The following is a 13,971-nucleotide window of genomic DNA, read 5'->3' as shown; positions in this document are numbered from 1 at the left end:
TTTCGTGGATAAGAATCCTGTTGCAGAAGGTTATTTTTAGTTTTCTATGAGCCTCGTGATTATTTAGGTGGAAAGCTGAAACTACAGTTTTACTGAGGATAGGATATAGTCCCAGGCTTTCAAAATATTTTCACAGCGATCTCAGTTATTTGTTTAGTGTGTAAAGTCTTGGAACATACTGTCTCAGACGACGATTGTATGTAATAAGCATAGATAAACTTTCGATTGGCTGTTGGAAAGGTTTTGCTTATGTACAGATTAAATCGAGATGGGAAGGGAACAGATTCCTGCGGCAATTCATCCTAGTGATAAATCTTCTGGTTTTTTGAATTGTGAATGTGAATTCAAATAAATTTTTATTTTCCTATTGGCGAACACATTTGTACTGGTAGGTAGCCTGCATAGCTCAGTAGAAGTGGCGTTTGCACTCTACAGCACTTGATCGCACGACGAAAGGCGTTCGAATCTAATCGCCGACTAAAGGAACTTTTTCTAAGCCTTTTCTCGACCGGTTCCAGAGTTAGTCGATCTCTGGCATAGGCTAGTGGGTTTTTCCTCTTGGAAACTCGAGTTTTTTTCTGCTCGTAAACTCAAGAAAATCGGCCATCGAACCCATTCAGACATTAAAAATATTGTGTTAGGGTTAGGGACCACCATATGGCGGCACTTACTAGCCGCCTTCTTCACTGCGTACCGATTAATTACTGATAGCCATGGGCAAGCTATCTCTGTTTGGCTACCAGTGGAGATTAAACTGCCCACTCAGTCTCCAAAAGTTAGATAGGACTAAAAAAAACTGCCTTGCCTATTCCCTATACGGGAACAAAAAAGGCGTTAGTTGATTTTTATAATTTTTTTTTATTATTTTGAACTATTTTCTGCAGTAAGCCTTTCTTCCATACAGTGTCATAAGCTGATGTTAGGTCTATGGAAGTAGAACCTGTTTTTAAACGCTTTTACCCTCCAGCTTCTCTGTGAGCTGTGAGGGCCAGATCTGTCTGCAGCAGCTTCTTCAGGTTCTAAACCCAGCCTGTTCATTGAGTAAGATGGCTTCTATTTTTTTGAAGAAATCCTACTGGAAATAATCCTCTCAAAACTTTGCGAGAAGTGCAGAGCAAAGCTTTAGAACTGTTGTTGTTATGTATGTACTGATTAAGTTTTTAGTCTCTAACTTTGTGCTTATTTGTCTTGGAAACCAAACGCCTTTGTTTTGGTTTTGTTCTGCTTTCATTTGTGACTTGTTTGTTTTTTCATTACCATTTCACTTATTTATTTAATAATCCTATTTTATTTTTATGCATTTATTACTATTTCATGTATTTTATTTTATTTATTCATTTATTTTTTATTATTTTATTTATGCATTCATTTATTATTATTATTATTATATTTATTTATTTATTTTATTGATTATTATTTTATTTTTTATTATTATTATTTTATTTATTTATTTATTTATTTATTTTTATTTTATTTTATTAATTATTATTATTTATTATTTTTTTTATTTCAATGGTGAAAACACAATGTGAGGCGACTAGTGGCAATGAAATAAGACTGACTTTAATAAACAAATAAGCAACTTTATATTGAGATAAAATCATGTGTGTGCGTTAGGAATAAATGCAGTTACCGATATGAATACAAATTCTATTGAATTGGCTCCTGTAGATATCGATAAAACAAAGGAAAGTGAGGTAAAATTGTTATATAATTTGGTGAAACTCACTGCAATGAAGTAACATAAATGTTCAGAAAAAAAAATTATTATTAGAGTCTTATTATCTTTATTTTATTTATTTAATAATTATAATTATTTATTTATTTTGTTATTTATTATTATTTATTTTGTCATTTATTATTATTTATTTATTTTATGTTATTTATTATTATTATTATTTATTTATTCTTTATTTGAATGATGAAAACGCAATGTGAGGCGATTAGTTACAATGAAATAAAACTGACTTTAATAAGCAAATAAGCAACTTTATATTGAGATAAAAATTGTATGTGTATGTATAAATGCAGTTACAAGTATGAATACAAATTCTGTTGAAATGGCTGCTGTAGATATCAATAAACCAAAGGAAAGTGAAGTAAAATTGTTATATAATTTGGTGAAACTCCACTGCAGTGAGGTAACATAAATATTCAGAACAACAACAACAAAAAGTTAACCTAATAGAATTTTTTTCCCTCGGTTTTAGAATTTTGGTCGAACCTCTATTTACAACCATCAGTTTTCAGAAATTCGGTCAAACCTCCATTTACAACCATCTTAATCGCTAAATTGGATTATTATTAGTATTACGTGCACCTACAAGGATTCATCGCCGAGGAGCATTACGTAACTGTGATAGAAGTTTGCAGAACTTTAAGTGAACTCTAAAACAGTGTTTCTCAACCAACGGGGGGGGGCTCGTTTGGCAGATTGTTTCATAATCGCTACCTGCCCTCCTTGAAAGAAATGAAAATAAAATACTACATAGGTATAATGTTAGGTTCAGATACACCTTGAAATCTGAGATTTTCATTTTATTCGTTAGACATCATATTAATTCAAGGAAAGGACAAAAAATTTAAAACAAGTATTGAATTTATAAATATTTCCATTTTGCAGTTATAGTAATCAACTTCATAACTATATATATTTAAAATGAATATCTTAACTACTGCTAATGGGCAGCAAATTAGTGCCTGTTGCTACATGAATAAATAAAGGACATTAACCTGATTATAATAGGTTTTTGGTGGTGTGTACTCCTATCATGGATATTTTTAATTGTTGTGCAAGCATATGACATCCGAACTCAACTAAACACCAATTAAATCTGCTATACCTAAAAGAGAAAGAACGTTTAGTGAAATCCAATGTGTCATCTTTTTTTTTTTTTTTTTTTTTTTTGATAAAGGTTTCTGTGGATGACACAGTGGAGCAGCTCCTTTCCAAACCTCCAAACATTTATGAGCCATTTCAACACTGTCTTAAATAGGAGTAGTTTTTGCTAGACAGCCAGTCCTTTAAACAAAATAAAATTTGTAGCAATGGGGTTGCATCATTCACTTCTACTTATATGTGGACTTTTTAAAACTGTTGGAACTAGACTTTGCCTTCTCAAAATTAAAGTATGTCTGAAAAGAAGTCAACATACATCCTCCACCCCCAATGGGCATGGTGCATCTTACCCTGTAACAAGTCACGTGTTTGTAGCCAGTATAAACTGGTGCAATATGATACCCCCAAGTCAGTGCAACTGTGTCTGGGTGAAATGTTTGTGAGAAGGGAACTCGTGGAATTTGACAGAGGTGTTGTGATAGAATGCATGTTGCAGGCCTATCTACTCGGCACATTGTGAACAAATTGGGCCATTCCAGGTCAACAGTCAGTGATACCATACTGAGATGGAAGTGCAGGGAGTCAACTGCAAGGGCTAGCAACAGTGGACAACCCACCACAGTCAATGAACGTGACTGTATAATGTTAATGTTGGACCTCTGTTTGTATGTCATGAACATTCTGGACAGTGGAATGCTTTTTATTTTATGGTGTTTCTATGGAACTGACCATCGTCTCTTTCAGCAAGACAGTGAACCATGTCATAAGGCTGCTGCTGTAACTATGCGATTTGTGGACATGAATATCATCACACTTGACTGGCCTCCACAGGGCCCTGATCTCAACCCTATTGAACATCTGTAGGATGAATTAGAGCATGGGGTGAGGTCAAGGGATGTCTACCCCACTACTACTCAGGACTTCATTGGTCCGAAATTCCCAGTGATCATTATTGTATGCTTGTGGAAAGTATGAAGTATGCCCTGTAGGATTTCTGCAGTCATCACAGTGAAAGGAGCTCCTCCATCTTATTAAGGTCTTGGCTGTGTTTTTCACACTGTGATGTCCATGACTTCTTTCCAAGCAGTTTATATAGACAATATCTTCACCTAAGATCTCATGGCCCATAGGCTATTTCAGACTTTCTAGTTTCTTAATAATATCGTAATAATGATTCCGTCCAGAAGCATTGCAGTGCAGATAATTGATCCATCTGTTACTGACTGATATTACTGCTGGCTACATAGATGGAATGTTTCTGCTTTATTCCTTTTGTGTAGGTATCTATTTCTATCCTGTTCATTGATGTGTGTACTTTCATATTTTTATAGATTTTAAGCAACTGTCAAGAAGTCAGCATTCTTTTAAATATGAATTTTTTATCTGTGTATATTGAAAGAGGAAGAGAAGTGTTTTTAGGTCTGGAGAATATACCTCTCCTTTAAAAAATAGGCTATGAATTTTTTCACTGCACTTCAACAAAAAAAATAATCCTTTCTGAATTTTTAGTAATTGGCAGAGGTTATTAAAAGTTTCTAGCAGCTGTGCTTTCATGCTGATTCCATATTCATGTTTCTTTTACTGACAGACTAACACAATCTTAGATAGTATTGATTATTTGTTTTGTTGATCAGCAAAAAATAATGCTGTTTCAAGCACTTGCTATATAATTCCACAGTAGATATGTATTCTAAAACTCAAATTCACATGAGCACATTATTATTATTATTATTATTAATATTATTATTATTATTATTATATTATTTGCACTAGCTGTCATACCTGTTCTTGAATTCATTCGCACTACTCTATTGGGAAAAAATCTAGCCCTAACCTCCTTTATGACAGCATTCATTCTCAACTTCCATGGATGTCCTTGCATCCTTTTCTCACCCTCCATAAAATGAAACATTCCATCTACTGAAATTCTCTATAATCCTTTCAGAAGTTTTAAGTCTCAATCATATCATCCCTATCCTTCCCCCCCCCTCCTGTTTGCTAGTGTCTTGCAGCCTATAAATTCTCAATCTGTATTCCACAATCCTGATATCATTTTTGACAGTCTCCTTTGCACTCTTTCCACTGTCTCAGAATCACCTAGGAAACCAGGAGACCAGACCTGCATGTAATAGTCCTAGTGAGGACTTATTAAGGCCTTGTAAAGAGACAAAATAACATCATTTCCTTGACATATCGAAGTTCGTTTCAGCATTGCAATTATCTCTTTACTTCTATTTGCAATCTTTTCTACCTGGTCCCTGAACTTCAACTTCCTGTATACTAAAATTCCAAGATCCCTAACCTCATTTGTTTCTTCAAGCATAATCCCACCAATATAATACAACATTGGATATCTAATTGCACCAAAGTGCATGACTTTACATTTATTAACATTGAAATGAAAGCCATTTTCACATGCCCACAATTCCAGCCTATTCAAATCATTCTGCAAGTACAGCAGCACTTGTGATTATCCTACATATCTTTGCATCATCAGCAGCAAATAGCTGTATGTCAAATCCTTCCCAATGTCATTAACGTACAGATTGAATAACAATGGACCAAGGACTGATCCTTAAGGTGCAACACTGGTTACCTTGAATCTTGCAGATTCCTCCCCCCACCATATATCACTTTTTGATATCTGTCAATCAGCCATTCTCTTATTCATGCTAATATTCCATAACCCAAACACATAATTCTCCAATTTATGCAGGTATTCCATGCTGTATTCTGCCAAAAGCCTTAACAAAATCCAAAGTATCATGGTATATCCATCCCCCCTTGTCTAGTTCGATGGTGACATTGTTATAGAATGCGAGCAAGTTGCTAAAACATGACCCACCCTTAGTAAACCCATGCTGTTCATTGCAAAGTAGAGATTCCCTGTCAACCCATTTCTGATTGCAAGCCTTAACTAACTTTTCCAAAATCTTCACTCCTAAGATACTGATTGGTCGATAGTTCAGTACATCGGTCTTTGCACCACCCTTGTTCAATGGGATTACCATACATTCTTTCCACTCCTGTGGAATCTTCCTTGTTCTGAGACCCAAATTATATAGCTTGGTCAAAGAAATAGCCATTTCAGCTAAACATGCTTTTAGCATATCCCATCAGTTCCTATTGCTGAATTCTTATTCAGTTTGTGCAACAGTTTTAGTACTTTTCCCTCATCCACATGAATTTCAGCATACGGTGAAGAGGTAGCGGTGAGTTCAATATTGCATAAACCAGGTTGATAGTTTTCAACAAATGGCTGCTCATTAGTTGAACAATAATTTCTGCATCAGTCACTCACATACCATCTACATTTAGTAGAGTTATTCTTTAAAATTCATGTTTCTTTTACTTGCAGCGTAACAATAGAATTCTTATGGCTTGTCTTGAACTTGCAAAGTCAGTTTCTTTTCATACTCAGACTTTGCTTTACAACACTTGTGACTCTTCTGTCCCTGCTGCTTATAATTGTATTAACTGACATCATCCTTATGCACACGATATTCCTTCCACATCATCTTTTTTTTCTTACAAATCTCTTGCTTAATTAGATTACACATACGTTTCACTCCTATTCTATTTATTCTTTGAACTTTAGGGACACATTCTGATATCACATCATTTAAGTATTTTTAAACACTTCCCATGCACTGTCGATATCCTTCCCATCCAATAACTGATACCATGGCACAGAATCCAGCAAACCCCCCCCCCAGGTGGTCATAACTTCCATAACCTTTTCTGAATGGAATATTCATAAACTTAGCACTTCCCAAGTGAGTACCACATGATTTCTGCCACCAACTGGAGGCAGAATAGTTATGTCTTTAACTGAAACCCCCTCTGACACTATAATCAGATCTGACACTCTTTGGCCTTGTTCCTTCTGTCACAAATCTGCTTGAGGAAGTTGTCTTGCATCAGCTCAATAAATTCAGTTTCATTATTCTCATGCATTTCATAACTATCCAATCAATGTTTGGATAATCAAAGTTCACCATTATGATTGCTCTTTTTATATCCATTGCATTTCTTTGTAACTACTAAATTAGTCACATAAATTAATACAAAAAGAACTTGCTTTTTTTCCTCTTTTTCCCCCTCCCCAAATATTTTACTTCATAGGTACTATTTTCTTCATAGTTTTTAAGTGCTGATTCCTGTAGAAATCTGTCTGCCTTTCTGTGTGTGTGCACCTTATTCTTGATCAAAGAGTATATTAATATATTAATAACACATCCAATATCACAAACTACTTTTCAAGTAAATCCAATGAGGTAATGTTTCTTGCTATTGCAGGCTGCCATATGAACTCAGTATGGCAAAAAACTCCAACAGCCATTGAGTAATGTGCACAGTCCATAAATAATAAACATTTCATTTTAGTATATAATGAATTTAGTTTAATCCTTTATCTAAGTGTAAGCAAACAAAGTTTGCGCCTGAAAATATCTTCATGACTGAGGTAAGGTGGTATAACCGTTGGCATCTCGCAGCAAAGGTGGATCAAGCTCTCATCACTCCTTGTCTCAGTATCTCCCATAATGCAAAGCACATCTCCTTGCAGATATAATGCATGTATAATATAATGCTATGCATTAATGTAAGGGCCACTACCCAGACCAGTTTCGACATTTATTGAGGTCTCATCAGTGGGAGGCAGACCCAGAAGTGGTGATACTAAGGCAGAAGCAATAGGAGAGGTCATATTTATCTATTCGAGTTGCCAACAGGTGTATCACCTTATTATTAAATTACTCTGGATTTAGAGAAAGATGTTGGAAGTTTATTTTGCACTTGGTTAGACTATAATAGATTTAGTTTAATCCTTTATCCATGTCCGCAAGGAGATGTGCTTTGCATTATGGGAAATATTGAGACAAGGAGTGATGAGAGCTCAGTCCACCTTTGCTGTGAGTTGCCAATGGTTGTACCACCTCACCTCAGTCCTGAAGATATTTTCAGGAGCAAACTTTGTTTGCTTACATTTTGATAATGGATTAAACTAAATTTATTATAGTCTAACTAAGTGCAAAATAAAATTCCAACATTTCATTTAGGATTCTGCTTGTTCTTCTTTTCCCTTGTCTCCCTTTTGAATTTCTTTGTGTACCATCCCTTCTCCCACTGCAATGCAACTTACTTGAAATATTCCGACTATTGTAATAAAAAAAATAATAATAACCACATTTTCCTATCTCTTGGATAAATGCTGCCTTGAATAGTAAAATATTTACTATTTTATATATTTATATATGTTTATAATTATTAACTGACATAAACACCGAGAAAAAATACAAGAGATTTAATAAGGTTTCACTACTAATTTCATCAGATGAATATAGTACCATGGAGAAAACAACATCTTAAAAATATATTGTACTTTAGGCCATTGTCTTCAACCTTTTTACACCTGTGGACCGGAGAAATATTTTGCGGACCAGCTGACGGCTATGACAGAAACATAAACCAATGTAGATAGTATTTTATTTATTAAATCCAATGTTATAAAATTACAATTTTAAGCTAGTGCGACATCTGCTGCTGCTTAGAGGTTAGAAAATTTGATATATGGGACTGGAGCGTTCTTTCTGAGAGACAAAGCGCTGCAATAACATCCATTCAATTTCTCTGTTTGGTTTTTATTACTGACATGGCTGAAAAAGTCTTTTCACACAAATAGGAAATCGAAAAACTACCAACGATTTGATAGCTTTATAACTCCGAGATAGATATTCTTTTTCGAGTGATATCCAAAATTGAGACAATGATTGCATTTTATGTCTGGACACCAGAGTTATTTCAGAAGACAACTTAATCAGCTTTTCTTTTTCATGAGGATCAAGTGCGCATGATTTTATATCTTCCAAGAAAGGATTATTAATTCAGGGGGTTACCTTTATGAGGATCCTTATTTTCAGGGAAATAATTATTAAAGTTTTCAGCTAACGCCCTTAAATGTGGAATTATTATGTTGATTATGACTTTCTTGTTGACATCAGCAGCAATCAAAAATTCTCTCAAAAGTGGAAACATTTCTATATCTTCCTCTTATATGCGACTATCCCAAAGAGCCAGCTTCTTCCAAGTGTAATTGTTAAGAAGGCTAAATATGTCTGCCATATACGCAAGCTTAGCCATCCATTCCTCGTTCAACAAAGGCTCTACTAAGTCAGATTTTTGCTCTCGTAAAAACTGCTATACTTCTTCCCTCAGTTCAGAAAGGCTTGCAAGACCCCTTCCTCTTGATATAGTTCGCCCACCGTTTCCAGGTCCCTGCTTCGCGTCTTTCCAAGAATAGTCGATTCATGCTGAAGGGGAGAAAAAAATGAAGGACGTCCGAATTGGTCGCCAACACGCGAAATCACGTGCTTTATAGGTAAAATTTTCCAACTGTTATACAAGCAACATAGTTAACTACAATAATCATAAAAGAGAAGTTAATTTTCCGACCGGTAATAATAAACAACTCATCCCACTATACGGACTGATTACCCTATTATTGGAATGGATTCTTCTTTTTCTGAGATGCGCAGAAGTGTCGAGGGACCTCAAATCGGTGGGCGAACTATAACCACCTCACTTTTGCATGGAGAAGGAGATGGTGGTGGTGGTGTGAGTCCATACTCTCACACAGTGTCATGAACAACCTGGAGTTCATAGCTCCACTACAAATTTCATTAACGATCTTTACCGCGTCATTCATCGCAGTGTTTAGTTCAGTAGAAAGCTTCTTTGCAGCTAGGTGCTCTTGGTGGATCATACATCGTGTGGATAAAACTTCTGGGTGCGCAACTTCCTTTATTTTCACAACTACTCCCTAGTGACGTCCAGTCATGCTCGCAGCATCGTCCATACACACTCTGACACGTTTGCTCCAGTCTAAACCCTGTGCTTGAAAATGCCCATCAGGAGCATTAAATATCTCTGAACTAGTGGTCCATCCAGGTAAGTCAAGGCAACAAAGAAGTTCTTCCCTTAAGTCTTCATCTTCACTATACTGCACGAAGCAAAGTAGGATAGCATGGTTACTCGCGTGAGTTGATTCATCAAGTTGAATCGTGAAACATCTCAATTTCTTTATCCCCTTCTACAACTTGCTTTTCAATATCGGTGGCCATATCAATCATTCTCCTCTGAATGGTGATCTCCGAAAGCTATATAGCCCCCAGTTTTTTAGTTGCTTGAGGATCCAAAATTTCTCATATGACATCTAAGATGTCATATGCTTTACTAACTCCTCACCAATAGTAAATGGTTTTTCCATTTTAGCTATTCGAAGAGCAACTAAATAAGATGCTCGAAGCAGTGACTTGTCACTAGTCGTCATAATTTTTATTTCACTTTTCTGACTTTTCATCTGGTCACATAATCTTTGAAAAAACCAGTGGCTTATCAATAAAATCTCTATGCTTCGAATGCAAATGACGAGCAAGTTTGGAAGGTTTCATAACGTCATTTGACAGAATTTCTGAACATTTTTCACACAAAGGCCGTGCCAATAGTTCACTGCTAGGAGTTGCAATGAAACCAAGCTTTAAATAGCCCTTGTCGAAATGCCTAACAAAGTTTCCTTTTCTTTTTTTTTGGTTTGTATTGCACATTCCGAAGTATCAACATATTTCATTTTCTTTGTTTCTTCTAAACTTGAAGCACAAGTACTTGGCATACTTTTGGTACCATCATTACTTTTCTCCTGAATATTGTCTTTGCCTCTACTGAAGAAGGTTAAAAGGTTTTGCTTGTTGACTTTTTTTGTCTCCATTTTGTAGACTTTCAAATTTTACGAAAGAAATAACTTGCTTTCCGAAATAAGACAACGCAATATTAGAAAAAAATACGGACAAATACAATAAAATAAGAATTTTTGTGACGTGTTGTCGGCAGGCAAGCTGATGCACTACTGGCATTCGACGGCCACGTACTTCACCTATACTTTGGTGGGCGCTACATTGTCGCATGCAGCATCCCACTCACCCTGCAACAATGTAGCGCTCGAATCATGTAGCTGCTACATGATTGGAGGAAAATTTTTGGCAGACCGCCAGGAAATTTCTGCGGACCACAGGTTGAAGAACAAGGCTTTAGACAAAACAGAGTTTAGAACAAGTAGTAGTTGCATTTGAAATTGAGTCCGAGCGTTAGTTCTTGCGTGATATGGATATGAATGATATTGAGGGTTTGTGAGTTACAAAAGATGTTATATAATCATCATCATCATCATCATATTCCTGCAATTGCCCCCCTCAAGGGACGTACAGGAATGTGTGTGTGTGTGTGTGTGTGTGTGTGTGTGTGTGTGTGTGTGTGTGTGTGTGTGTGTGTGTGTGTGTGTGTGTGTGTGTGTGTGAGTGAATGAATGAATGATACTTACTACTGAAGAACACACTAATCAGCAGAGGTAAGGGAGTTATCATTTCTCTTTATAAAGCCTTATTATTACCATATCTGGATTACTGTATTCAAGTCTGGTCACCTGGATTTCTTGGGGATTAGGTAGTGGTGGAGAGGATCCAGAGGTGAGTGACCAAGATGGTGAGGTCTGTATAATGCTTCCTATGCTGATAGATTGAGTGTTTATGGGTTACAAAAGATGTTTAATGGCAAAAAAGAGAGGTTATGGTAGAAACTTGGAAATTACTTAAAGGATTTTATAGGATTAATACAGAGGAAATATTTCAGCACTTGGCTAGAGGTGGAAAGACAACAGCTCATCCCTGGAAATCCAGTAAAAATGTGGTTAGCAAGGGTATGAAGACTAGATTTTTTGCTTGGAGAGTGGTGCATACATGGAAGCTACCAGAGTCAGTTGTGAGTGTTTTTGTCTGTTAATGGATTCAAAGAGAGGTACAGTCTGTGGATGGTTTGGGTCTCCACACAATGAGACTTTGGACTCCACAGAGGCATGCAGTAATAATATAAAAATTATATCTAATAAATTGGTATACAATCTTTTTTAAGTTTTAAAATTATTTGCTGTTCAGGTCAGTTTTTTTTTTTAATGGAATAGACAGTTTTAAAAAAAAAACTCATAATTTAATTAAAATTTAATGCAGGCTATACAAAATAAATACCATAAAATAAAATTTTTCTGTTTGTGAATTTAATGTAAAAATTGTTTTTAAACTTTTGTAACTATAAATTAGTAGATATTAAAAAATTATATTTAGTATTCAAGGATATACAGTTGTGTGTGTGTGTGTGTGTGTGTGTTATTTAAGGTATTAGACAAATCAGCTCTTCAGAACACACACAATTTACAGACAAAAATTACTAGTGGTGGTGAGCAGTGGATGGTGTTGTGTAGATGATCATGGTAATAGAGGTTTGATATAGTGGTGTAGACGGAGAGCTGTAGAGTAGGTATCCTCCCTCGATGAGTCTTAGGATTCCTTGAGGTGTCACGAAATAATAAGAATATTTCAAATGAGATAATTTAAATGAAAAACATTTTTTTTCCAGTTGATTTCAGAGATTTTTTTCAGTTGTTTTGTGGACCAGATGGAATTTTCAAACATGCAAGATTACACTTAAGGGCTGAGCACTAGTGTTTCACTAGATTATGGATGTAGAGTTTGTGTGTATCTATAGTGCTGGTATTCATGAACATTAGTGCCATCTGTCTGTTCAGTTGCATTCTCATATCACCTATGAGAGCCAATTCTGTTTACATTGATGTTAGTTTACTGTGTGCCTTAAGATTATTTAAAATACTATACGAATAAAGAAATATATGTTGACACCTAAAACTTCTTAAACAAATGCTGAATTGTTCTTATCATGTAATACTGCATAATGTTTACTGTTCTGTTTTTGGTATTTTCAGATAAGTAATGGAACTAGCCAATCAATTACTAGAGTGAGTGGTACTAAAGAAAAGTTATTCAGTTGTCTCATCTGTGGGAAATTTTATGCATCATCATCAAGTGTTAGCAGACACAAAAGAATTTTTCACCGTAGTAAAGATATTTTCAAATGTGAAATTTGTGAGAAAGAATTTCGTGAGCTAAGGTGCCTTCGGTTACATAACAGAAGTCATAAGAATGAGAGGCGCTATAAATGTAAAACTTGTGGTGCAGCATTTATACACTCATCAAACTGTATACGACATCAAGTAATTCATTCTGGTATGAAACCTTTAATATGTGAAATTTGTAACAAAGAATATGTTTGGCCATCATCTTATTTCAGACATCTAAGAGTTTGTCATAACAACGAAAGGAAATTTTCTTGTGAAATATGTGAAAAGGCATTTGCACAAAATTCAGACCTTTTAGTACACCTGAGAACACACACTAAAGAGAAGCCTTATATATGCAGCTCCTGTGGGAAAACATTTGCAACATTATCAAATCTTTATAAACATAGGAAAACTTCACATTCAGAAGAAAATTAAATCAGGTTTTCACTGTTATAATCAAAATTCATATAAATGGTTATTTCTCTAGTGTTGTAGTTTTTCAGAAAATATACCACATTTAAGAAATGTGCTATTTGTTGACATTAATTTGCATCCTTTATCCATTATGTACTTTAAGACAGGACTTTCTCTTACTACAGTATTTTATCAGAATTCATTTATCAAGAGTAGGTGTTGGAATCTGTGAAAATTAATGAAATAATTTTTGATGAGTTATAGAAAATAAAATCATGAGCAACAGCTCAGATATATGTTGGAAGTTTATTTTGCACTTGGTTAGACTATAATAAATTTAGTTTAATCCTTTATCCAAGTGTAAGCAAACAAAGTTTGCGTCTGAAAATATCTTCAGGACTGAGGCCAGGTGGTACACCTATTGGCAACTTGCAGTAAAGGTGGACCAAGCTCTCATCATTCCTTGTCTCATTATCTCCCATAATGCAAAGCACATCTCCTTGCAGGCATGTATAATGCTGTGCATTAAGGGAAGGGCCACTACCCAGACCGGTTTCAACCTTTATTGAGGTCTCATCAGTGGGAGGCAGACCCAGAAGTGGTGATACTACGGCAGAAGCAATGGAGAGGTCATACTTACCTAAACAAATTGCCAACAGATGTACCATCTTATTTAAATTACTCTGGATTTAGAGAAAGATGTTGGAAGTTTATTTTATAACTATGACCTCTCCATTTCTTCTGCCTTAGTATCACC

The 13,971-nt window shown here is 35.4% G+C and overlaps 1 protein-coding gene across 1 annotated transcript; it reads left to right on the top strand.

Annotated features, from left to right (window-relative positions):
• The first annotated feature begins 1,574 nt into the window (after positions 1-1,574).
• Positions 1,575-13,609, top strand: LOC150105790 (uncharacterized). The gene is made up of 2 exons (XM_090393589.1): positions 1,575-1,697; positions 12,666-13,609. The coding sequence occupies exons 1-2, from the start codon at positions 1,638-1,640 to the stop codon at positions 13,233-13,235; spliced, it is 630 nt and encodes a 209-aa protein (XP_090249715.1). The 5' UTR covers positions 1,575-1,637; the 3' UTR covers positions 13,236-13,609.
• Positions 13,610-13,971: the final 362 nt, after the last annotated feature.

This window comes from Typopeltis vanoorti, chromosome 6, assembly GCF_054136105.1.
Source record: "Typopeltis vanoorti isolate ZY-2024b chromosome 6, IOZ_Tvanoo_1.0, whole genome shotgun sequence".
NCBI lineage: Eukaryota > Metazoa > Arthropoda > Arachnida > Uropygi > Thelyphonidae > Typopeltis > Typopeltis vanoorti.
The sequence above is the reverse complement of the archived record's forward strand: the minus strand, read 5'-3'. Positions and strand labels throughout refer to the sequence as shown.